The sequence below is a fragment of the Orussus abietinus genome, unplaced genomic scaffold, assembly GCF_000612105.2.
Source record: "Orussus abietinus isolate OABI.00-Male unplaced genomic scaffold, Oabi_2.0 scaffold14, whole genome shotgun sequence".
Taxonomy (NCBI): domain Eukaryota; kingdom Metazoa; phylum Arthropoda; class Insecta; order Hymenoptera; family Orussidae; genus Orussus; species Orussus abietinus.
The window spans coordinates 954,204-981,766 of record NW_019395994.1 but is presented as its reverse complement, the minus strand read 5'-3'; the positions used below and the strand labels follow the sequence as shown (position 1 = coordinate 981,766).

Sequence of the window (27,563 nt, the reverse complement as noted above, 5' to 3'; positions counted from 1 at the left end):
TGCCAGTTGGTTCTTGGTTTGAACCTCGGGCACTTTCGGCCCTCGGGCCCCTCGGGAAACGGTCCGCCGGGATAAGGGGAATGCCGGAATGGCCCGCGCGGTATGCCCGCAATTATTCCGCCGATCCTTTGTGTCGATCGCACCTATGAGCCCGAACGGCACGAGCGTGTAAGTCACCGGGCAACAATGGTCATCCCGGTTTCCAGGCCGGAAGACGAATCGGGCATCGGCATTGTCTACAAGGCCGAACAATGCCGGAGAAAGGAGGAAAACGGGAGAAAGGCGGTAGCGTCTCGCGGTAAATACATTGCGCGGTCGCCGAGTGTCTTTACGTGCTAAACATTAATATCAATTCCCGCGTCGATGCCATACGGAAATATTGACACAATGGAAAAACTCGAGTACTCTCTACACTTCGCCGGACAAAAGTACTCCCTTCAAGATATCCCGGACATCCGCGAGTTGAACATCGTCGCCCCCGTTGTAGAACGTGGGAGGACTAAAATATCGTATCAGGGTCCTGGAAAAGAATACAAAAATACAAGCCGTTCGAGAAACGAAGGGAAATCATTGTGCCCGAGTCGGGGAGGTAAAGTGCCCCCCGCGGCTGACCACCCGCGCGTTTTCATTGTCGATCATGATCCTGGACCTCCTCGGCGAGAACGTAGTCATACGCGGGCACCTATGCGCCACGCTCGTGGGAGGATCCTAAAATATTGCGGATCCTCGACTTAACGAATAGCGGAAAAGAATCGATGCAGAGAACCGAGCAACTCGAGCAAAGTGCCCCCCCTGGTCGGCCACGCGAGACGACGGCTTTGAGGGCTGCCCTCGAGATCCCGGACATCCGCCAGAAGGATGCAGTCGTCTACTCGGATAGGGACGTTTCACTTGTGGGAGTAGACCCTGGAGTGGATAATCTCGGGGAGATTCCTGCTCGGAAAAGGGATCAGAATCTCAGGCGGGCCCGCGGAGGTGTATCGGCCAGTTCCCGATACAATAAACGGCACCGTTCGGAACCGGAGAGGCCCGTCGAGCACCGCGTAGGTGTCAACCACCCACGCACTCATCGCTCCGGGTCTCACGAGCCCGGTGATGCGTGCACGTGAGAATCCTGCGTGAACCGAACCGCTGGAGCAACGCCGTCAAGGCCCCTTTACTTTATGACTCCTCGGGATTTGGCCAATTCATAAATAAGCAATCACTTTTCATTTCGAGTCGCGACTCCGCCAACGTCGATTAAATCATCGATTATCTTACCGCGTGGTAAAGTTAACGCAGGATATCCTAGGACTGACTTATTAACCGAGGGTTCATTTATTGGGGGAACCGGACCATTTTTTAAAGACTTTTTAAATCTCTTGCTACAACGCATCAGCCTTGCTGTACCGACTGTAAGAATTGAGAATCGATGATATTCGGTATAGTGATTTTTTCACTATAGAGCGACAGTGGGTGGAAGGCCATTATGGTGGCGCTTCTTTATAGGGTTAGAGAAATTGTTTCTTTAAAATACGAACGGTGAGACTGGAGATCTAACGATATCCTCGGATAATGGTTCCAGGCGAAGAAATTAAAGATTGAGGTTTTCATTTATTTATTATTTAATTAAAACGTTTATTATCGTGGATGGGGGGGATCAATTTCTGGAAAGTTGGGGTTTATCGGTCCTCTTTCTTCTTCTTTTTTTTTTCAGCGAACATTTTACGGTTGCAACATTGTTGCTCTTGCCGGAGGCAAGTCGAGAGGACGGGACTTTATTTCGATCCCGAATGGTCCAGCTTATCCGAACGGGACGCTGCGAGGTTCCTGCCAGTGGACGACGACCTCGGTCGAACCTCGAAGTCACGTCTGCCATATTATCACTTCATACATTATGCAGGCGGTGGTACAGATAGTGCACCAGAGAAATATGCTGACCGATTGTGCAGATGCGGGGAGTTCACGGTGGACGCGCGTATCAGCACGTGGAAGGCCGCGTTAGCCTGGTTGTCTTCCGGTTGTTTTATGGTCCCGGGTACTGATTATTCTTATTCCAAAATACCCTTAACCAGACGACGAGAGATAGGGCGCTGCATCTGCAACTGCCCATGTTCTCCATTTCGATCGCCGAGGAAACATTCGGAATTGATTCCGCTTCCGATCGAGACCAATGACAATTGATCTTAACTCATCCACAAAAGTTTCAATCTACACTTTTGTCCCGTGTGAATTTATTCTCACCTCCTCCTTCACTTTTTAGAACCCATGCAACTTTCCTACATTTACCCCCTTTTCGTGGAAAGAAATATATTTTCAAGCTTAATTTCGTATGTCAGGAGCTTATCTCGACGCGTCTTGATTCTCTCTTAGATCGTCCCCGTGCTCTGTGCGATCCAAAAATGATTCTCGTAATCGGACTATTCCAGTCCTTCCCAGGACGCGATAATTAATCCGACTAGTAACGCCTGCGTCTCGAAAATAGTCGGCGCGATGACGCGACTCGCGTTCCGGGGGTTCCTGCAGCAAGAGTTCCTGCACCGAGTAGTGCACCGAGCCGCACCAGGAACAGTTATGATTCAGCGGCCGGTAATTATATTCCGCGGGCGACCATAAGCCCGACAGAAATAGATTCCGTTGGAGCGCGGAATGCGGCCCGCCATTGGTGGAGACGCTCGGGGGAATTGCCAGGGTATATTAGAAACCGTGGAACTTGGGCACGGCCCGAGAGCTCCTCGGCGTCTTGTTGCCGTCCAATGAATACTCGCCTTAAGGTGGCCAGCCTGCAAATTGGACCCGTCATCCCTTTCGCGGTTCCACCCCGTGTTTCCGGCTCTCGCGCCCTCTAATTTCCTGTATCGCTCCCGAAATAATTAATTGTTTAATTGGGGCCGGGATTTTCTCGCCGCCGGAATGCCTCGAATTTCAGTCGCTAATGAGGAAAACGCCCCCGGATTTTCCTTTTATCTCTTTCGGCGGGTCGGAAATATGGGACAGGGTGAAGAAACGTGCGAAATACTGGAAAAAGAAATTCAGTATCGCAATGATAAGCGGTCTTAATTCCGTATTTTATCAATGTGGATTACCACTATTCACCTCTACGGTATGGAATTATCTCAGGATAATTAAATCCTCCTTTTTTCTTTAACGATCAGGGGTACGATCCGATGCGCTATTATTATCCGGGCAATTGTCATAATTGAGGAAATTTCCAAGACCTTTTTTATACAGCAGTCCCTAATCTTCGAAACACCCAGATCATGTCAACGTCTTTATGCATCGGGATGTTATTCAAGATCTTGCCATTTTAATTTACCTCTTCGTAAGAATTTTCTTCATTTCTGGAAATAGAAAGGGGCGCGTTTAACAATATCCACGGAATTATATTTGTGCCCATAATTATGAAAGTGGTCTAAGTCATATATTTTTTGTTTCGAAATTACATTGAATTAATTTCGTTTGAAATAATATGGCGTGAAATAACTGATAAACTCATTTCTTTTTTTTAATTTTGACTTAGACCACTTTCATAATTATGGGCACATTTATCCTACGCGATGGATCGATCTTGCTCTACATGCGTTACAAGAAAGTAATTCTAAATTCACGGGTACAGTTATTTCGTCGTAGAACACCTTGTCCGTTCCCTCCTCCTTTTCCGGAATCGTGGAAATATTTCCCCATCGGTGGGACGATAATTGGACGTCTATGAGACATTAATGTGCGACGTCTTGTGTTCGCATAGCGGGTCGGGTTTGCGGGATAGGTCTCTAAGTGGTCTAACTTAAACGCAACTCGAAATTGTTCTTCCCCTCGGAACGCCGCGTTACATCGCGACCAAGATGGCGGCCCATCCAGGAAACTCATTTCACTCGAGTCGCGTACCGAGACATCTCGACACCCGTGACTCAACGAGACGACTAACGACGTTAGTCGCGGATTTGGCGCGAGTTTAATTCGCACCACGCGATACGCGGAATCGCGCTTCGAGTATTTATTGTCAACCACGGTAGAAGGGAACTTCACGGTATTTACGTTTCCTCCGGTCGAGCTAATATAATTATTATTAACGAGTGTCTCATAGTGCGAGGCGTTTCCTTTCGTATAATTTCTATCAATTGCGGATTGCATTTTGTCGCAAGGCGGAAAAGCACGATCTAGTGCATTTAATAGAAGTATCAGTGGTATCGACTTCCACTCGTAGTTCGTCCTAAGTTTGATTATACCCCGCTGGTAAAAATAACGCACCTGACACTCAAATCGTGTACATTCGATAACCACACGTAATGCGTAATGTAGCGAAAGGAGATTATCATTATATCTAAGGGATTGAAAGTATTTTCTGAACCAAGATTCAGTTACTATAGCTTTGTATTATCAGAAACGAGGCAGGTTAGTCTGGGATTTCGATGGTTTTTATATTCAGGCGTGGTTCTTCTGGCGAGTGGGGTGTTTTATAAAATTCCCCGGCGATTTTCCGAGGGTGGTTTAGATCTTTTCTCGTATTTTGAGGGACAGATTCACCGCGAAACGTCTCGGCGCGATGTCGCCTGGAAGGGACTCAAAAGTTGGCTCACGAATCCTCCGAAGAGGCCGTCGCGTCCGCCGGAAGTGGCTATCGTTCCGATCGGAGTCGGCGTTTTTCTCGAAATCCCCGGTCCTCTTTTTGCAAATCGGTTTCCCTCCCTTCGCGAATTCCTTCGGCGAGCCGTGACTTGAACGGAGTATTTATTAAGGGAAGAGATGCATCTCGGGGACGTGGGTCCCTCGCATCGATCTTGCGTGTTAGGTCGTAGAAATCCTAGGAGGACCTAAGGATCTAAGAATTAATATTATAATATTATAATATCGGCGATTAGGTCGGGACCTAACACGTGAGACTCGGCAAAACATATATTTTATATTACTCGTTTTATTATACTCATATTTTCCTACCCCCCAAATCGCTCTGTCGGCATTTCTCCAAATAATTAATATATTCTAAAAGTGTACAAATGATACCGTTCCAGAGTACGGAAAAGGTACTTGGAATGTTGCATTTCCCGAGGAGAGTAATAATTCACATCTTAATAATTATTAATAAATGCCTCATTATTTTGTATTCCTTTTTCTTGTCTTTCGTCCGTAGTGGCGGTTTCGTCCGTTCGCGCTACGTGGCGGAACGTAAGGGCGAGTTTCTCACCCCGTGGTCGGAAATAGTGTTTGGAAACGGCCTTTCCATCGGCGGATCCCGCCGACTCGTTTTTAGTCGACGCGGTCCTCTCCTGGGGTCCCTAGCACTTTGCACTTCCGCTCGCAAATATCCCCACAGGGCCAAGACGGACGCGCTTCTCTTGGCTGCGTGTCAGACGTCGCCGTGAAATATCTGGCACGCTTCGCTTTGATCTCCCGCAGAGAATAGTGCCGGGTCACCTGCAGCTGCATATCGGTACACGCGTGCATCGGGCGTGCGCCGTGAGTAACCTCCTGGGAATCGGGAAGCTCCCGAGGGAGCGAGACTGCCTCTTGTTGATACAGGGGGTCTAACCGCGTTATGCAATTATTGTCATTTTTTAGATAGATATTCGCAATAAAGTAAATATACAAACCCGACCCGATGTTATCGACGAGCTGAACAGGGTGAACCATTAATCAACATTTCGTGATAAATGTAATTTCGTTAATAAGATTCTATTAATACCAATGTAAATTTCTTACATTTTTTAAAAATATAAAGTTGTACTAAAATCATAAATTTGACGTGAGATTTTAATTAATATGCGATTAATGCAATATGCAAATGTATGAAAGCGCGTACGAGGTTCGAATTTTATGGCACTACGTTTACGACTGCATTATGGATTCGGTATATCGTATCCGACTAAACTTTCCAATATGTGTTTCTTGAAATTATTACAGATCTTTTTTAACAATGAAATCAAGAACTTGATCTAGATTTGCTGGTACTAGTTTCTGACCGATCAGCAAAAAGTGCGTAAGGTGTGCCGCGTGGCCATACAGCTGATGGCCTCGTTTTTGGCACGCACTCCGCGTGAATCATTGTTGCCGAAGTCGTCCTTCTGGAAAATCTATTAACGAGCATGTCCCGCAACTGCTGCCACTACGATGTAAATAGGATGACACTTTAACGCGTGCACCTGCTCGTCGTTACTTCGAGGAACGGTGCCGACTCCACTCTGATATTCGATTCGTCGAAAGCGGACTCATCTCGGGGTTGCTCCCGTTTTCGAGAAAACCATGCGCTGTCCTTGAAGCAATTAAATCCCCCTAAAAGAAATCAAAACCTATAAACCATGAAACTTCATAACCATACGAAAAACTGACCTAATTCCCTCGACCCGGGGCGATCGTCATATCTTCGGGAAGCTTTTTTCACGAATTTAGAAGTTTGAAATTAAATTTTTATCTAGTAAATGGTAAAATGTCAGTTTCTGATTCTCTTATATGAATGATTCCTACATGAATCTCCTAATCAATAACTTGATGCCGGTGAGGACGGTTATATCCTGCTGTTTCTAAAATTTCTCTTAAAAAAAGAAAGAAAGCTGCAAGTGCGATTTTTGGCGAACTAGAGGCGGCTCTTTGCAGTCATTTGCAACAGTTCCCTTCATTTTTTTTTTTGTAAGGTATCCTCAATGATGATTTAGTCGCACTACATGCTCGATCCGTGTCCTCGTAAAATTGGGGGATTTACGGAGCTTCTGCGGGAACGATGCCGAAGAGCTGTCGGACGGAGTCCCGAAGGAGCCACCGGGCCAGCTCGTCTTATTGATAAAGATTTAAGAGCTCCGATGAACTTTAAAGGGGACGGGCATGAATAAAGTCCCTCTTTTATTCTCTCCTTCCGCCATTCCGGGCTCCGTTCTTCGCCTTCGCGTTTCAACCTGAAATTATTCCGATTTATTACGTGTCTACATTCTCGGTCGATCCGTTCCGGGCGCCCTGAGTCTCGTTGACCAAGAGATGGGAATTTATGGGCGCCTTAACCCATCGATGGTGGATTACATTTTTTATGCGTTCCGTCAGGAGAATCCGAAGAGGTCTGGGAGAAGACCCAGGAAAAAGATACCAAATTTCTATTCCTATCTTGGGAGGATAATGTAAAGCCTGAGACATACGAGATAAAGTGAAACGAAAATTACCGGAAGAATTGAGGAAGCACCAGAGCGATTCTTTTTAATCATTTTTATTTTTTTCTTTAAGTCAATGCTCCTGGAAATTCTGGTAATTAAATTCTCAGACCCGAGATCGTAATTTCCCATTTTTACATTTTAATCTGAATTTATTACGTGTCTGCATTCCCATTCGATCCACTTCTATCCTTCCTTGGACCCCATCCATGGGTGAAATTTATCGACCTTTTACCCCATCTATGTCGGATTACATTTTTACGACTTTGCTCCCCAGGAGGTCGTACAATTCTAGCTAAGGATCTTCTTCAAAACTCAACATTTCTACATTCACGTTTGGGCATACTACGTGGTACTCGAATTATGTTAGCTAAGAGGCAAAGGCACCCACACGAATTCCCATTTTCGGAGGCTTAAGTGTCACCTTCGGCGTTTTTATAGCCGGCTCCCAACATCGCCTACATATTCCCGTTTCGTTGTTCGAAACACTTTCCCCTTCCTATTGTCGTTGGTCGAATGGAAAATATTTATGTGTCCACCGAAAATATCGCCGGTTACGCAATGATTTCCATTTCCGGTGATTATCGTTTTATTCCGCCGCCCACGGGGTCGAGGAGGGCTCGTAAAATTTACCCGAATACCAATTTTTCTCATTACCTCCCCTTAATCCCGTAATCCTCGTCCGTACATTTAAATCCGAAATTATTCTCCGACCTATTGCTCGTCTCCGTTTGCATCTCGTCCATTCTCATCTCCCCTCGTCCGTCCGGGCGAGGGTTTGATGGTATTTCAATCCTCCCATTCCGGATTACACCGTTTACGACTCCTTTTTAATGACGGCAGGCAATTCTGACTCAAAAGTCAAAATCTGACAGTCGCTCGCCGACGACAATGTGAAGGTGGAACCAAACGAGCGAGCACATAAAAGCGGGCACCCACTTAGCGTCATCTTGCCGGATTTTATTGCGGGCTTTGCCTTTTGACTTATGCCTCCATCCCTTCTGGACCTCTAAATGTTACCTTCTCTCGTGTGCTCTCAAATTATGGGTCGCTCTTCGCGTTTCAAACATTCCGTCGCTTTACGAGTCTCCTACTAAATCCTTCCCTCTTCCGCCATCTTACCCTGGCCGGGTCATCTGGAATTTTAATAATACTCTTTTCCCCAGAATTATCATTGTATGACCCAATACAACGTATTCTTTACTCTTACACAACGTTATTTCCAAAATACATCGCAACTCTCTCCTCAAGGAATTCATAATAAATTATATTCTCTTATGGTTTTGGATCTCGCCGCCATATTGGTTTGCGCTCCACACGCGCACCAATTATTCCCCTATTTCCGAGTAATTGTCGCAGTATGTAGTTGGTTACGCTATTGGGTACATAATTTTCTGTAGATTATTCCCTTCAAAATATGGGGACTCCCAATAAATCCTGCCCTCGGAAGTGTCTGGTGCGCTACTTTCGGGAGCACGCCGCCATTTTGGTTCCGCGGAGACGCTCGTCCCGTAAACTTAAACGGCTTATGTAGCTACCGGGTGGAATTAACGATCTAGGATTTCACCTGAGGAGAGCCGTAAACGACGGGCCATCTCGCCGTTAAGCATCGCCTCGCCTTGAGGAACCTTCTCACCGCTTCGCGAAGCGCAATATTAATCGCCTCGCCCTGCTTCTCATGCGTGCCGGGATTAAAGCCTCGCGACTTGCGTCTCGCGTCTCGCGTCTTCGGGCTAACGGGATCGCGACCTGCGTCGCGACGCCAAGAATCTCAGCTTTGACATCTCTTACCTCTTTTTCTGGACATATTTTCAAAATCCATCTCCGCTTTGACGTTTCTTATTTCAATTAGGCGGCATCTTTCCCCGACGTGAAAGGATGACACATGATGGTTAAATAAATACAATTTTGTATTTAATCGTTTAATTAAGGAAATTTAATTTCTCAGTGAAAACCGTGCAGGTCGTGATGAATTTCCGAGCAGGTATCCTGGAGTGTGGGCCATTGTCGGCCTTTTTTTATTTTATAGTTTAATTAAGAAAAATGGATTAACGTGACGCGAGGAATCTTACCTTTGACGTTCCTCCTCATTTGCATATGTTTTTAAACTCTGGAGAAACGGCTGCTCTTATTTTAACTAGGCGCTGCTTATTTTTCCATGCCGTAAAAGAATAACGAGTGATAATTAAATGAATTCAATTTTGAATTTTGTCCGTTTAATTGTGGAAACTTAATTCCTCAGCGAGACCGGCACAGGTTGCGGCGGATTTCCGACTATACTGTAAAGTGGACCATTGTAAGATTTTTTTTTCCCCGCAGTTATTACGGAGAAATTATTCCTCCACTAAGGGACGAAGTCGCCATTTTTTTTTTCCCCGAGGTCGTAATTAAACGCCTGCAATTTTCCGCGGACTCCATCTGCACGCGCGGCCATTACGCTGCATTCTTCACGATTTGCCCCTTATTATCGGTTTTTCTTCGTTACCGAGCCCACCACAGTTTCCCTTTACCTTTCCTTTGGAGCCCGCGATTAATTCTCACTCTTTGTAATGGCACGTTATCGTTCCCTCCGAGTGTGAATTATCACGTTACGTTTTACATGTCTCTTCGATTTATAGGTATTACGAAAGTCCTCCCATTAACGGTCAGATGCAATCGAGGTAATGGTTAAAGAAACTAACACGCGTCTTGAAATCTCGAATCGGCTCCGGATGTTATCGGCGGAAATATTTATTGCGATAAATATAATATAAATACCGGCGGACCGACAGGAGCGGCCGACAGATTTAATGCAGGGAAACGTCCACGTTAGAGAGTGGCATGAGTTACCGTATACGCGTGGTACATGTGTGGTACGTACGTGGTATGCTATACCTCGGTACAGCAAACCGGAAGTGAGTGAGACAACGATGATTTATAGTAATACGATGTAAGCGTGTTAAAACGATGCCCCACTGCTCCGGCTACGTTTCGTTCACCCCTTTTGCTACTGTCGATTCCGGTTGCAAGATTGATTTTGTCGCTCCCCAGGGTTCAATAAACCGACAGAAAAAGTGCCGAGATTAACATTTATGTATTTATAATTGCGCACTTATGAAAGTTATGCAAATTTACATTTAACTGGTATATATAATCAATTTTATTGGGGGATGTGAAATCCAGCTGAGCTAAGGGTTAATTAAAATTATAATTACAGGCATTACATTTCTTTTCCATATATATATATATATATTTCATTTTAAGGGGGACGAGTTTTGTTCTCTCTAGCTAAAAACTCTTTTAATTTCAATTTTAATTAACCGCTGAGTGTTTTTAAATTTATGCTACGCCGTGAATGAGTTACATTGTGTGCATAATTAGGAGGGCAGTCAATTTTAGTTACCGTACAAATTATTGCCCTCGGACAGATGGGAATAACTCGTCACATCTCGAGTCCTTCGAGCGATACCTCGTTAACGCTCCCGAAGAGATCGGTAATGCATTCGCGAGGTGCACTAAAAGACAGGAGAAAATAATTCCCGAGGCAGGTAACAACTTGTAACCCGAGGGCTGCTATTACTTCCAGTTAGACGTACGTAAGAAATGCACTTAACACTTGGCTAATTGTATGTCAAACAAAACTCGGGACTGTAGAGAGCGTTGCCGACATACCCTCGCGAGTTGCGCGGCAACTCGAAGGTGCATTAAAATCGTTAAAAAATGTCACCTTACCCTACATCCATTAAATCATTCCATTCCTCACCTGAATTCCTCCCACTCCAGCGATATCGATTGACATTTTATATCCACATTTATTTGAAATAAACAATTTCAACGATACTTCCTGGCGGAAGATTTCTCCAAAAAGTGAAGACTTAGAATTCGTAAATCATCGAATCAACACAGGCTTGTCCTCTTCTCGAAAAGACTCGTTCATCTTTCGTTCTTTACTATTTCTTTGTCCCCGGATCCTCTCTTTTCCTCATTCTCCCTTTTTTTTCGTATTTTCACTTCGACGCGTCGACTCTTCCCGGTTCTCGTTACGTCAATGGCCGTTTCCGCGAAAGCCGTCATTCGAGTTATTAAAACTACCCCCCAGGTCTGGGCGAAAGGGGTAGGCGGGGGTTTCCACCCTCCCACCGGAGGATTCATTCGCACACCCTCGCCTCTTTCTTCCGTGTGTTCTTTATGCAGGCCCGAGACGAGCGAACACTTTGGACCGTGTCTGCTCTGCCTCTAGTCAAAGTGGAGGAGCCGACGTTCTACCTACGCGAAATTGTGTTTCCCAACGTGTATAGTTTCCTTAAAAAGAGACGCCACTTTACAGGAGTGCCGTAAAAGAAACGATTCCCTTGCCACGTGAAATAGTTTACACGAAAGTTGCGGCGGGCTTTACTCGAAATATTCCTCGAACGTTAAAAATTAATCATGATTTCCTCATTTCGGTTTTCACTACCCAGTACTTTTTAATATCTCTAATAATTGCTTAACACTCAAAATGCGGTTCTCTGTCGTGAATCCGGGGAGGGAGTCTTTAACTCATTCCTTCGTTACGTCCTACTTATAATACTCAATATTTTCTAATATATGCATATTTAATAATTATTCAGAACTCGAGATGTACATCTCTGTCGTTAACCTGTGATTCTATGTAATGTCTAAGGTAGCATAAGACTTCCATTCAAATTGAAATCGATACGATGAAATTAAAGAATCGAATTCAAAAATTCAGCCTACGTGAACACGTTCGTACCGTAATGGGTTAATTTTAAAAGTGATTTTTGTTACTTAAAAAAAAAAAAAAATAGAAGAAGAGTTTCATACACAATAATGAAGAAAAACTTGAGGGTGGAAAATGAAACCACGTTTTCACCAGAACGAACGCGTTCTTAAACAGGGCTGCGCAGAGAGGAACGCGCATTCCTCGAAGTGGAGCAAAGTGAAGGGAGGAATCGCTAGGCAGTATTTCCATTTACAAGGTCCGCAGAGTCGTGTAATTTTCCCCCCTTATTTTATATTTTTTAATTACACATCAATTTCCAGGGAAGGTTGCCTCACGTCCCGAGATTTTCCGAGAGCGTGCGAAAGTTCTTTGCAGGAAGTGCGCGCGCAAGAGAGAGCCGGTCAGAAAGGGATGAAGGGGAAAGGGGGAGGTTTTGTCCCCGTGGGTGTTTTTTAAACGAGGCCCTTCGCCAAGGACTTTCGCCAAGGGATATGCGTTTCAATTAGAAAGTAGTCGCGTGTCGCGGAAATAGTCGAAGCTCGTTCGACGAGGGTCGGCGAGGCAGTTCTTAACGAAGGCGACTCTCTATACCATGTTGCATTTTTTATTTCCTATGGGCTTGCACGCTCCTTCGGACGTTTCGCCACGGTGTAATTAGAGATACAAGACCGACCTATGACCTGTGGTTCTTTGCGGCTCGAGAAGAAGAGACGAGCCTCAATTTATTCCACCTACGGATCGAGCCGACGCGTTTATCGTCTTCGAGGAGTGAAGTCTTCTTCTGGAATCGTGTAGAGAGCCGTTGAAAGGAATTGAGACAAGCTCAAATTTGTCTTCTCCCATGTATCTCATTAATGTATGATAATAACATGTATTGATATTATCGTCAATTATTTTCTTGGGGCATAAGGCCCTCTGGTACGGATCTAACTCGCAGAGAGGAAGTGTTTCGTCAATGTTTAAGGTGTACTTTTATTGATGTATAATATTACTCGTTAATTCGAAGTTTAGAATAACTTTGTTTACCTATGTTATACTTTAGGGAAATCTTACCTTTATAAGCTTGATGTAAAAAAAAAAAATAGATTTACGATGGAAACTGGTTGTCATGGAATTCAAATATCGTTTGCGAGTCGTTCTGGAAATTGATCCGCGGAGCTCTTTTTGTTCCTTAGAAAATATTTCGAGGGTATCGATTTGGAGCAATTTACCGCCCGAGATATTAAATGCCGAACCCTTAATGGACACGTTCTCGAAAGCGGAACTGCAAGACGTCATTAAGGGAATGCAGATCACTCGTAAGGAGCGGCTCGATTGGAAACGCTGGGAATTCATCGCGCGAAAGCGGAGACGCGTCTTGCCAATGTATTTCGTACACCGGAAGAGACACGCGGTGGAAGCCATTAACGATTTCCGATATCATTTCTAGTTGCTCGTTAAATCGCGAATTCCTCCCCCGATTCCGCGCCATCATCGTAATCGGCTATCCAAACGAAGCTTTTCCTCGCAAAGTCCCAATTTCGCAAAGTGGGCGGAAAGTATCTCTCGATATCGCGTCCTCGGAGATTTCCCCCGCAGATTTAAATTTTCGATTCCGACCTTTCCAGAAATTCTTGGATAATTAAGAGAGAAACTTCCTACGGTTCGGCGTCGCTATCTCGACCGGAAGGGCGGTTTCTAATTGGCGGTAGTTTTTCCGCGAAGTTCGGCAACTTCCGGAAGGAGTAATTAATGCAAGAGATGCCGGCCGGCGTTTCGACTTCGTCTTCGTCAAGTCGAACTTTGGGCTGGATTAATGCGCTCCCGATGAGCAACTCCCGGGAAATTTCTTCGAGTTTCCCGGGATCGTCAATCATCCCCTGCCAGGATGCCGGGATATTCGATGCGATGCATCGCGCAATTAACATCGGCGCTCTCGAACTCTCAAAGGCCGACTTTCAAAGCCGGATGTTCGCCGAAGACTCGTTTTTGAGAGGCGAGAACCCGTGAAGAGAAAATCGTCTTACGGCTGTCTCATTAAAGCACCTCTTAAATTCACCCTCTAATTAATCACCCTTCCCTGTAACGCCTGCTGGGTGTATTCGAAATAAATCAGGAGAATGAATTATAGTCGCGAGAAAAATTCACGCCGCAGGTAGGAACAAAAGAAATGGAATTTCGAACTTAGGATAATATTAACGTTTAGTCTACTCTGGTCTAATTACATCTATTTAGAGAGAAAGGTTTAATTTAACATGGTTTGCTCTAATTTTAGAATACTCACCATAGTTGTTCCCATTTTATTAATAAATATGGCACAAGGGGAGAGTAAGTTGCATCCGATTGAACGCTTTGATTATTTTTTAGCACACGATGGGTGTGTGGAAATAAATGCATAATGTCGATAAGATTAAGTGGAATCGTGTGTATTACTTTGTACGTCCAATCGTACTTAATGATTCAATCACGCATAATGATGAAATGGCACGAAGTCGCGCAACTACTCATTTACTATTATTTAACCTTAATTATCACTCGTGATTGATCGTCGCGACGCATTTGCGGGCGTCGACCCCGTTCAATTACGAGCGCCGTCCGGTCCTACATAAGTTGTTGGCTTCCGAATGTTAATTCAACTAACGTTGTGTTAATTCGGTTTGTGCAGGGCTTCCAGCGGCCGCGGCCCCGACTCGCCCTTAAGCTCGGACTTAACTCTCGACAAACCACGCCCGATTCCATCCCCTAGGTAAGTATCAACATTTTCGATATTAATTAGCTCGAACACCCTCTCTATCAAGACAATATTAATTATAGTCGAATTATAGTCGACGCCAAATTGATTTAATAATGGCCCTCCATAACATTGGTCACCTCGGGGCTTTTACTAAGTAGTGCTTTATTTTTCCTTCCCCTTCTTATTTACTTAATTACAAGAATTTCATTAAAATGCCGACTTCTCAAACGCCTGAACTAAATATAGCTCTTTTTAGAATAAATCAACGCAGCTTATAACAGCAATTTCGTTCCAAATTCATAATTAACGTACCATCTCATTAATTGCAAATTACTATTATTAGAAACACAGTCTTAATGTTTTCGAAAAACGTGCAAAATAGAGAGGAGGAAGAGGGAGCATCTCCTGGAGTTTGGATAAATCATTTAACAATGTCTGGAAGGTTGTGTTGCCCGAGTTTGTGTATTTTTGACGGCGTACCGTTGTTCTCGTTTTTTTCTTTTTCACCGTTTTTGTCATAGTAGTTACGTAATTCCGCATGCCATCATCGCTCTCGGTTTATGCAACGTCGGGGTTATTTCCTTAAGTATGCATTCGGAGAATCGGCCGGTGCAGTTGCATCGGTCAGCGAGCGTGACGGTCTTTCGAGTCGATTAAGCAGATTGTCGCAGTTGAGTTGGGTAAGATGCAACCGGATTAAGTGTTTAGATAAATGTCGATACGACTTGTAAACATTAATCTCACGCGGTGTGTCGGTGACGTCGGGGGCATACATCACGCCGGTAAGTATCGCCGATTGAATTTAGAGCAGCCACCGAGAGATAGAGTAATGGGGCCATTCGTCAATTTGTTCCAGCATGATTACTCCATGCACTCGATAATTACTTCGGATGCAGTTTCGCTGCATAGCGCGGCAATTTGCATCGGCAGAGGAGGAAACTATCCGAGCTACGGATTATTCCCAAACGTTTCAATTTGGATAACTTTCGTCCACAGATCACATTATGAATTATCGTATCAATATTCATAAATTAAACGAGGGCTTGAATTAATACATTCGAAATTATTCGGTACATTTCCAATACTGACGATGGCCTAAAAGGTGTGGTTTAAACGAGAGTGGAAAAACGTAGAGGGAAAAGGTTCTTTTTTTTTTATTAGTTTCCTTTTATTTTTAACGCAGGGTTTTTGAGGTTAAGGAATTCGACTTTGACGTTACTTTTGCTCCTCGGTAGATATTTTCTGCTGAATGGAGTAAAGCAGTGATGATGAAAAGCAATAAAAAACATGGGGTCCAATTACGCAAAAGAATCAATTTTATATTACCTTCATTCCTTTTTTATTTTATTTTGTAAAGATAGATACCATATTTAAATGACCAATGTTATGGTAACGTTTCGGGGTACTCTCGTCGATAAGTGGCGTACTGGCAAATTTCCACTGCTAGGTGCATTCGGAGAAGTCATCCCTTCTTTATCGACCGTTGCAGACAAATCCACCCCCTGTACGGCGAGAAAGCCGGATTCCTGGGGTACTGCGATACGATCGGTAATACAGAGAACTTCCCGCCCGCCCCCAACATCGTCGTGGAGGGCGGAAGGATCGAGTTCGTGCGCCCCTCGCAAGATGGCGCCACCACCCCTCGCCGGAACACCGTCTCGAGGGGGTCGCAGACTTTCACCGACCAATCGGAGAAGTCCGACCCGGCGAAGGTGAGTCACCCTCAACGACGAATTGACGTCTCATTTGCATGTACAGGCTGAGTCACCTGACAATTACACCGGGAGTATTTCTTTTTAAGTATCGGTGCTGCAGGAACCTGCACAGCGTAAAATTTGCATGAATATAGAGCCAGAGGATAGATCGTGCATTTTCAAAATTTTTACATCCCCTGACTCATAAAACAACGATAGTCATTTTCAGTTTCTGATAATACAGTCATTCTTCCCTTCGCGTTATTTCGGAGTTTTAATAAAATATTTCTTTGATGGCGACTCACCCTGTATTTAAACTATGAACACGAGACATTATTTTAAATGGATATCTCTGAGAACAAGGAAGAGTATTTTCCCCTTAAATGAGGCATTTAAATATTCATAGTATTATTTCGTGCGGGGTAATCGAGGTAATTACGGAAGTAACGATGACGAGGTGACATTAAGAGTCTGGACGCGTACTCCCTTCGGAGTGAATTAAAAAATCTTCTCACCCCTTGAGAAAAGGGGGTGAATCAAGTCTCGATTGACATAGGAGACTCGGCCGATTAAATGCAAATCACTTGGAAGGAGTCGATTGCGGTGGAGATTTAAAAGCCGGTCATATTTGATTTCGGGCGCGTCGCGACGGCGCTAACCCTTTACCCTTCATGTTGTATTCATTAGACGTAATTGATTTCCTCGATAGGGCCGTCTAGGATTTCCATACGTAATCGAATCTCACGCTCTCTTCGCGCGAGCGCAAGCTGGCCCAATGTGCGACGATTAATGCGAAATTGGCGATGCTCTCCGCGCGAGATTCGCCACCCCCATTATGCAACCCCTTTGCTGTCGTTACTTTGAACCCCCTTCTGGAAGGGAGTCTGAAACTTAACACCTTGATGTACGAAGGTGCTCGACGATGGAGAATATTCAAAAGTGTATACGAGGTTCGATGGCACAAAAAATTCAGAAGAAATTTAAAATGGATAATTAAACGATCACGTATATAAAATTTTGTAAAAATCTACGAAAGCTGAAACTTAATACCTTGATGTACGAAGGTACTCGACGATGGAGAATATTCAAAAGTGTATACGAGGTTCGATGGTACAAAAAATTCAGAAGAAATTTAAAGTGGATAATTAAACGATCACGTATATAAAATTTTGTAAAAATCCATGAAAGCCTTAAGATATGTCTATTCTTAGGTTTATATATTCGTTACCGATTTTCCTCATTCCCTATCGAACGAAACGCCCGATAAATGCCTTCTGACAGTTTCCACGAAAAAAAGTGGAATTTCGAGAACGACCGTGCGCTCGTTTTTGCTCATTCGAACGCAAATCACTTATCATTGTTAAGTTAACGAGGGCGAAGCGCACGAAAGGAGGAGAAACTTTGGGGAAATTCGGGGGCTCGTTAAATTGGCGCTAACGTCTACGATCAAACTTTAATTCCGAATTCAGTTAGTCGCGCTTCTCGAGCGCGACAATTAGCGTATTAATTCCGACGAAGAGTGTAACGGCGTCCCCCTATTTCTCTCTTCCCCTCGTTCTCTTTCCCTCTTCACCTCCAGAGTCCGAAGTAACAATGCGATTCGCTCGGCGATTTTGCATTTAGACAAACGGCGAAAGCGCGCTTAACGACGCGTTACTTACGCGGCTAATAACGCGAGCTTTGACCAGAACTCCTCGGGAATTAACGCCCTCGGTTCTATATGTTAATTCTCCAAATTACTTAACACCGTAATAAGATAAAAGTTGCTTAATTTTTTCCCCCGAAGCGTCGCGCAAATTTCTTTGCCCGTCTCTGCAATTTCACCGTACTTTACATTTCCTTTTTACTCAGTCGGGAGAGGTCTTGCAGCCCTCATTGCTCATACATTTATTCGAATTGCCACCTCGTCAGCTTATTTGCCGCGATTTAACGCGGGAGATTTATCAATCCCTGCATCCCAACGAGCCGCAGAAACATTCGTTAACGTTCAAGCTCAAAGAGCTCGGCTCGACATAACGCCAAGAAATCGGGGCCAAAAGCGTTAATCACGCGATCGTTCCATGGGCACAAACGCCGATGATTTAATGATACCGTTAAACCGTCGCCGATAAAAATTCCTGCTCTCGACGTAGCGGCGAGATGCATGAAAAAAGAGGAAAAAAAATGAAAAACGGAAAATTGATTAACATATTCGCACGGGCTCGTTGGGATTTACGCCGATTGCGAGGCGTCGCTTATTTGTCGATTCCGGCCGATTATAAACAATCGAACGAGGCGATCCGACGGTTTTACGGGCCGTTAACGAGACCCGTAAAGGGATGAAGTAGAAACGGCCGACATAACGGCGTTGCGCGAAGTGCAGTAAAGTGCAGTAAAGTGCAGTCGCGAAGTGCAGCCAGGGAAGCTTCGGACTCTACAAATGGCGAAGGGTGGCCTGTGGGAAAACGAAGTCACGGGGATATATCCGATATTAGCATTTAGATGTCTCTCGCTGGGCATAAATATAATTGTCTATGAATAGGTAATGCCGCGTACACAATCGGCGGACCGCGCTGCAACGGCGGCCCGTTAACGAATGCCGAGATGAATTAAGGGAACGCCGTGAGCGCGTATTAAACGGCTTGTTGCTCGTTGCCTTGAGCCGTAAGCCCGAAAATAATTTCATTTCGACTCCCGTTGAAGGATTTCCTACGAATTCAAACGGCTACGCGTCGTTTTTCACGAGAATGCTCGGGGAAAGTGGGAGCAAAGCGTTGCTCCCAATGGGCCCCTTTAATTATAGGCGGTAATGGAAGAGGTGGATTTATTATCGAGTTGGCGCGGCTTAATTAATCGGGGGAATTATTTTTCATAATTGGGGGATTTGGATGTCGAGGTGCTCGCCGGGGTTGTCGCACCTATGGAGACATGGGGAATTGATGTACAGAAATTAGACTTTCGGGCGGTAATTATCGGAGTAATAATTAATAGTTCATTATCAAACGTATGCGAAATTAGGGTGGAATTGCGGAAAACGAGGGGTGAGATGTTTGGGGCGGCTCTTATTAATCTCCGGAGTGGTTATGGATTTATTTTTCATAATTGGGGGAATTGGATGTCGAGGTGCTCGCCGGGGTTGTCGCACCTATGGAGACATGGCGAATTGATGTACAGAAATTAGACTTTCGGGCGGTAATTATCGGGGGAATAATTAATAGTTCATTATCAAACGTATGCGAAATTAGGGTGGAATTGCGGGAAACGAGGGGTGAGATGTTTGGGGTGGCTCTAATTAATCTCCGGAGTGGTTATGGATTTGGTGGGTTCGTTGGTTGATTTAGGTAAGAGTTATTCGGCGAAATAGTTGTTTAAGTAATTTCCCAGTTTTTCCTGGATTACCGTGAAAGCTTCCTAACGTGCGGTCACGCAATGGAGCAACGCGGCGATCAAGACTCACCAGCTATGTTAATCTGCGAGACTTGTAGACGTCAATTAGGATTATCACTATTATTCATTATTTGCAGAAGTATATCGTAATTAATGGCTGGACCGCTTTGCGTGCCCCTTAATATATATATATATGCTCGCCGGGCAGCGGCGTGATTAATTCCATGACACGTCAATTATGTTAATTCGCCGGACTTGCAGAGGCCGATTATCCACTCGATTAAAGTTAATCACCGGGATAGGCTCCGTTTACGCCAAGTTATTTTCGGCGCTCCCCGGAACGTTCCTTCCGCTCTCCATATCGATTCCTACAAGTGTAACATTTATTCTCATCCACGCACCCCTTATCAAAATGTATATTAACTCTCCTCGAACACCCTTAACCCAGTAATACCATATGTCTGGTCCGTGGAAAACGGAATTTTCCATATTTATACTTCCTCGATTTTATCAATCTGCACATATCCTGGCAGGTTTCAGGATATCACTTCACCCTCTTCTTCCTTGCACCCCTGAAGATAATTCTAGCTCGAGGTCGTTATTCCGGGGTACCTTATAAACTGCGTTGGACCTCACGCGGAGGTTATGCCATCGTATTTTGCGGTCGCAGTGTCGGTTCTCTTAGCGGGCATAGATAAGGTCTTTGGAGCCCCGAGAGAGAAGCATAGAGCCAGGTCGAGCGCGCGCGAGAGAGAGGGTGCCACTTTGGATACTCACGGCGCGTCTTCGAGGATCGACGGTTTCCCGTGTCCCGTGGGTCAGGACGACCGGGGATGCCGAGCCTTACTAATAGGAATGCCGAATCGGTCCGGGATATGTTCTGGACCACTCGATAAGGGCCAAGGGATGCGCCGTCTTAGAAACGGCCGCTGTAATTGATCTCGTTTGAGGGCTTGTTTTACCTCTCCGGCGGCCGTAAACTCGAGGTTAAGCGAAACCGGGATCAGGGAACGGACCGTGGAATTGCGAGAACGATCGGAACGATGGACCGAGTTTCGGGGCTTCGTTGAAGAGGTGCGGGACGGTTTAGACGCTTTCAGGCGGCCTCGGGATGAGGAGAATGGACCTTGGGAAGGAATTCGTCTAGGGCGTTTTGGCAGAGATACTGGGAAAATTGAGCGGAATTTGGGTTTGGGAAGTTTAGAGGTTACCGAGAGGAGTGAGAGCTTGGGAGGTTTAAATGCTACCTTTGGAGGTAATTTTTAATTATGCTTCTTGACGATGTAGGGATGTTAAATAGGATTTTTATTGCAATTATTTATTATTTCTCATGTGTACGCCTGGGTTAGCTTAAACTTCCAGTACTAGAAGTTTACCATTGGTCCGACTCAAATGAGGAATAGTACATGTGTTATGGAAGACGACTTTCTCAAAACGTATCCTAGAGAGATTTTAAAGTCCTGATTTCTCCAGTTCACGCTCGTCAACTTTACTTTATTATCTTTTAAATACAAATCATTTTCACGCTTTCAAGTAGAAATTGTCTAAACCACAGGTCCGGGAGAGTTTAAGTAGTATAAGCACAGGACTAGGTCAGACATTGACAGAAGGTACCTTTTGTATTATTTCAAAATGATGAAAATAATCCGTCCTACAATTCTAATCACGATTAATTAAATTTCACCTAATTGACAGTTTTATCTCGCATCGGCGTACCGGTTAAAATAAGGTCTCTTGAATTATTTTTCCGCCCTTAGGATTTCCCATAATTTGCTGTCGCATGTCGCGATTACCGTCTCGTTCCCCCTTTGTATCTTTTTTTTTAGACTTGTTTATTCTTTCAGCCATGTTCCCTACTATGCAATTACAATTTTTTCCTTCGCGCGAATAAACTATTGCATTTCTTTACTTTTTTGGTAAGAAGATCGCATAGGCTCCTTAACGGAGCAATCGTACGTTCTTATTACATAGTACTTATTTTCATCTTATTACCATTTTTATATTGTGATTTTTTGTTAACATATCGCATTCTCTCTTTTTGGTTTATAAAAACTCCAAAACCCTGTATCCCCTCCGAAAAAAATCGCACCCACTAGCTCGAGAGATCAATTTAAACGGAAACAACCTTCCCCATCAAGGCTCAGTGGCTCCCTCTGGCGGTTGAGTATCTAGTCTCGTGATTGGTCGATTTCGAAGGGGAATATCTCCGGAACCGTTGATTTCTCGAAATTCTGCTAAAGGGATTTTCGACTTGATTTTTCGAGAGGAGGGTTTAGAATATGGGTTTGTCAGGGGATTCCTGGACGTAACTCGGCGAAAGTAAATAAATTTGGAGATCCGACGCGGTCGTCGCTAGGTGGCAACGCGTCGGGGTAGTTAATTAACGCTTTGGGGGAGGTGTTTGCGCGTCAACCGTGGAGACGCAGCGTGCTGGAGAGGTGCCAAAGAGGGTGAAACGTCCATTCCACTGTTTGGTGTGGAATCGTCGGACTAATGCGCGAAATTGGCCCGCGTCGGGTAATTGAAACCCGCGAAACGCTTTGATGTTATCGGTCGCGCTATTAGAAAATCGTGGAGCAAACCCCCTCGCTTCTCTCCCCAGCAACTTTTTCCCCTCACCGACTCGCCCCGGTGAGAAAGGTCGTCGCGATTTTTATTACCGGCCAGTTAATTAGGGGGGTTATAATTAGCGCGCGACTAAACGGGACAATTATCCCCGAGGAGCGTCGCCCACTAATTGCCGGGAACAATGCCGAGCGAGACAAGGCCGATCTCCATTGATCGAACCTCGAGGAGGCGCTAATTGACGGTACGCGAAGACTCGACTTTCCGTTGGAGCCGACCGATTACAAGGGAGAAATTCAAGATTAAGGGAGACAATTTAATTTTAACGACCTTTCCATGTACCTACCCGTAACGAAATAGAAGAATTTCAATGTCAATCCCCTTTAATTCATTTTTGAAAGGAAATGAACGTTAATTAGCTCGACGTGGAAACTCCACTTTCCGTTGGAGCCGCTTAATTTGGGGTATGATTTAGGGCAAGTTTCGTTTTTTTTTTTTAATTACATTTTCTTGTGGTGTCGTGTATGTAAAGCCGTCCGACGATCAAAGGAAATGTCCCAGATATACGTTCCGTTTTGACGCGTGCACGTGTCATGGCTCGGCTGGATTGATTGTTCTAATTACTGGGCGGTCCATCGCTATTCCCGTCATTGCAGTCGATGGCGAATCACCCTCGGAATATATTGGCCCTTCCCGAGGCTCCCTGCCGGCTCGTTCGACGGATTTGCATGGAATCGTGCGAAATTGCACGCAGCTTTACGGGAAATTAAATCCTTGCCTTCTCGATTAACTCGTAAAGCCCGTGAATAAAATGGCCGCCTGCCAATCAGCCGAGCTGGAGCGCAGGATTCCGAATCGCTCCCTGAATCTTGAAAGGGTCTTTTTCCTTCGCTTAATTTTTCAGCCGGGGACTTAAATCGAGTTTCCAATTTCAATTTGGCGTATCAAAGGGAGGACGAATTATTGGATTCCATTCCTTCGTTGTTTACTCACAAGGGAGGGCGTCATGAATTATTGAGCTTTCAATTCTTGCAATTTCTGCGAACTCGCGAGTGCACTAAATATTAATTAAAAAGTTGAGATTCTCCTCGAGACTCGTTTTTTTACTATTTTTTTTCTAATAAAATGTCACGTAATTAATTTGAATTTATTCCAAGTCTAATTCTTAATTTCGTAGCGTTTAAACCAACGCGATGCCGAATTTGCTCGCTCGAAGAGATGCTAGAAACTCGCTCGATTTTTCCTTTTTGATAGCACAAGGTGTACAGAGACGCGGTAAATACGCGGAAATGGCATGAATCATCCGCAACGAGAAGAGGTGAGGCGTGCAATGGAGTCTGCAACTTCATTACGGATTTATCTCGACTCGCATAACCGCCTAGGTCGGGCCAATAAATATGACCGAGAAAAGCGGAGATTAGCAGTAAAATATGCGCAATGTCGACCGGGGAATTCTACGCCGCGATGTCGCGACTGGCATCTTACCCGTTTCACCCCTTTTGCTTCCTTTACCTCTTTCACCCTTTTTTCTACCGACCCTTCGAGTTTACATAATCTACGACGATTCCACGGCGCTTTGCGTGCTAACCGTCGTCGACGTCATTTTTCTTTTCGCAATCCTTTCGGATTTTTAAATTTCTCCCCAAGTGCATAATAACATATACTTATGAACGCAACTATTCCTATCATCTGGATTTACAGTGCAACACGAATCAACATTTTCACGCCTACTAATTTTTCCTTCAAATTTCAAGATCCTCGTGATAAGGGAAACAAGCGTTAAAAAAATTGTCTAGGAGAGTCGACGTTTTTAATTTACCGTAATATCCGAAAGTCCGACGTATATGAATTTAGCGACGTCGTAAAATGAATTTCCTCGACGTTGTTCAATTCTCTAATTTAAATTTACGCGCCGGTCCGAAACGAAGATACGCTAGGAGGAATTTCTACCGATGGAATTTTCATCGGTTACGTGCGTTCCGGCAGGAAAATATTGACGGCTAAAACGCGTCGACTTAACACCTCCAGAATCTTTATAGATTTCCATCTGACATACATGCTGTACCAGTACTGCCTCGGGTTATACAGGTGGTTGGCTAATAATAGCTCCTACTACGAACACCCTAACAACATGCGTTTATGTGTATCTATCCGTTTGCATGATCCACGCGTACACGTGCATCCTGATTATCCTTATGGTGTATCTGGTATATCGGTATCGTCATCTGCGAAGGGTCCATTCGTTACTCCCGGATTACTTTGCGTTTAACCCTTTGCACTCGAAGTGCCGAGTGGCTGCACTGATAATCGACGCGATTGGTCGGCACTTCACGTGCAAGGGGTTAGGTCGGCCATTATTTACGCGAATTCGAGTTCTTATCAGAGATATTTCAGAGTGACGCACGATTACTCGGCGAACTCATCAGAGAGTCCGATAACCGCGTCTCGGGTCGCAGGTTTTACTCCGAGGTATAATACATTCCTCGAATTTGCGGTAATTATTGTAAGTACTGTAATCGGAGATCCTCCTCTCTGCGATTTGTCTTCGGGTAATTTTGTTTTGCGAGCTCTCTCCCTTGATATCTGCCCGCAGATTAATTTACTTCTTCATTAGCTGTCCCCTGAACGCGTTAATAATTCCTCATGTTTCGGAGATAACATTATCTTACTTGATATTTTTTATTTATATTCCGGGTCGCTCGATATGTACGTGGAGGGTGGTCGGATGTTAGGTTTAATTTCGAATTTTGGGGGGATGCAATTTCGCCGGGGCGAGATTAATTGGGAATTTGGCTACAAGTGTGTGGGGTGGATCTTGATGTTTAATATTTTTGGGCTTTGCAAAATATTTGTTTTAAATGTGCAGAAAAAAAATGAAGCGGCCAGGTGGCGCTAGTCGAGCACGAAGAGCCCACGGTCGTTCTCAATTTCGATTTCTGCAGGGACGTAATTAAGCGGCTCGAGTGGGAGCTTTGCGGGGGTCCCTTTGAGGTTTCCAGCTCCCTTTCGTCCAGCGATATTAGCAATATCGTAAATACGAGCCGTCCGGCATCGACACCCCCGTACAAACCCCCCAAACTGACCAATGGGGACGCGCGAAGTTAAACCTCCCAATATATTGAACCCCCCTTTCCATACGCCGAGATTATTACCGGCATACGACTATACCCCATTCTAATAATTTTTCCCTGGTACCGCGATTAGCCTTCCCCTATAATATTAATTTTAAACATAACCGAAACATCTACCCTTCATTGCTCTACATAAAGAGCACCCCTTTACGATTCACTCTTTCCAAAAACGCATCGAGAGTTGCAGTTTCTCGGTTATTTCATGGAATAAAATGTAGACTATCCTCGTAGAGATTATAATATCCGTGATAATGGTATTTTAAGGGATACTTTTTATACATTTTGCGGTAAGTATTAAGGGGATGTGAAAGCTCATTCGTTAAAAAAACTTTTCTACGAACTGGTTCTCTCAAATCGTTTCATACTCTAAAACGTGATTACGGAGACCCTAAGGTAGTTCCTGAAACTCGCGAAATTTCATTTTTTTATATACTATTTTCAAAATACCTATAAACAAATTTGAAAGGAATTGAAATTTCATGAGTGTCAGGACCTTCCTTATAGTCTCCCCATTCACGTTGTAACGTTTCAGACCATTCGGTAAACCGAGTTGGGGGAAAAGTTTAATAAACAAAACTTCTTCGACGCCACTTTCACATCACCTTAATGCAAGTTTTGGGCCTATTTTATTCTAAGCTAAATACGGAGTGTTCGAGATCACACTCGGCGTACGTGGGGTCCTCGCAGTGCTTCGAGCAACAAACTGTTCTAAATAGTATGAAACGCGAAACTGCGCTAACATCTCGGTAAATACGCGTTTAAAGGCCCGTAGATTTCCACGGCGTGTATTCGGGTCGTGGGGACTTCAAAGATGCGTGTCCGGCTGCGTGGCGTTTTAATTTATGGCGCGATTATTGACTGAGATTTACTGCTGGGACACACGATGACGGTTTACTTGGCGAGCCGCCTCTTCAACAGGCCGTAATTCATGGCCTTGTCGCTGCAGGTCCTCTTAGGACTGGAAAAAAGTTCGGCCATCGGTATGCGGTTTGGCTGGCCCAGCGACTTGCAGCGACTGCAAAGCCAACGAGTCCGACAGCTTCCAAATCGCTTCTAAATCCGCGTCTAAGTCCAAATTGCGCCAGGAATGACGATAAATAGTTCCCCTTTCAAGCATTAAAAAAAAAATCTAAATCTAAATTGCACGAGGGATTACGACAATTAGTTCCTCGTTGAATAATGTAAGGAACTATTATTAGAAAAGGGAGTTTAAATTTTTAAAATGTCGCCGGAATTCCAGTCGACATTTTTTCAACCTCTAATCGTAGGTCCCGAATAAGTTTTGAGATAATCCAAGGAAGGGTAATTTTTATACAATCGATGTGAAGTTTTAGGCAACGAAAGTGACAGATACGTGTATTTCTTCTACTAAGAGATTTGAAGTAAGATTTAATTTTTAATAAGTGCAAGATCAAAAATAGGATCCAGAGAGGGAAATAGGATGAAAAGAGGTCTTGTGAAAAAATAGGGCTGGAATTTCAACTCGGGAGTGTTTTAGGAAAATTCAAGGTCGAGGTAGAAACATGGAGCCTATCTACCGTGACCATGAAAACAGAACAGGGAGGGAAAAGACAAAGGGGCTGTTTTCTCTCCCTTTCTCTCGGCGAAACAGATGCGCGGTATAATATGGCGATAGCCTATCTGCTAGAAAGGAAGAAGGGAAGGAAGAAAAGGGATGGCGACCCCTCTCTCTCTCTTTCTTTTTTTTTTCGCCAAACAAGCATACGAATGAAATGGTTGGCATTACGGTCTTCGGCTATCTTACGTGCATGGGTGGAAGTGGAAAAATGACAGCGGATCGAAAAGTGGCATCTCGGGCTCTGCGAAAACGGACAATTGAGGAGCAGCGATCACGCCAGCCATGGAAATTCTCCAGGCAGAAATTCCCAGACTGATTCGATATCGGGCTGGTTCGTCAGTTCCTGCGAACGTTCTCATGCCAGCCGAAACAATGGACGCGCCGCTCGTCGCGCGAGTATATCGGAACAGCCGATATTTCCGTCGCGAGAGTACTTCGCATCGGATATGCCGGGACTTCCGGTCTGTCGGCAGCCAATCGGATTGAGGGCCCTTCACATCGGTTACGCCTTTCCCGCTTTTGACGTCCTGTCTAAACATTGATTCCCCGAGCCCCGCCGAAGGGAAATCCTGGAAAACCAATCGCCGGTAAACCGTACCACTCCGTACGCTGTAAGGTTACTCTGGTTTCTTGATCGATACGGCAACGATTTGAGAGGTTAGGAAGAGTTAAAAGCAATCTCTGCATTTATAACTTGCCTGCAC

The 27,563-nt window shown here is 44.6% G+C and overlaps 1 protein-coding gene across 10 annotated transcripts in view; it reads left to right on the top strand.

Annotated features, from left to right (window-relative positions):
* LOC105698279 overlaps positions 1-27,563 on the top strand; it is a 206,771-nt gene that overhangs the window by 78,662 nt on the left and 100,546 nt on the right. For all 10 annotated transcript variants that reach the window (XR_001103915.1, XM_012422374.1, XM_012422373.1 and 7 more), the window contains exons 3-4: positions 14,456-14,536; positions 16,014-16,236. Coding sequence is in view for 9 of the 10 variants with exons in the window: in XM_012422374.1 (XP_012277797.1) it covers positions 14,456-14,536; positions 16,014-16,236 (304 nt within the window). In the remaining variant the exon portion in view is untranslated. The remainder of the gene's footprint in view (positions 1-14,455; positions 14,537-16,013; positions 16,237-27,563) is intronic.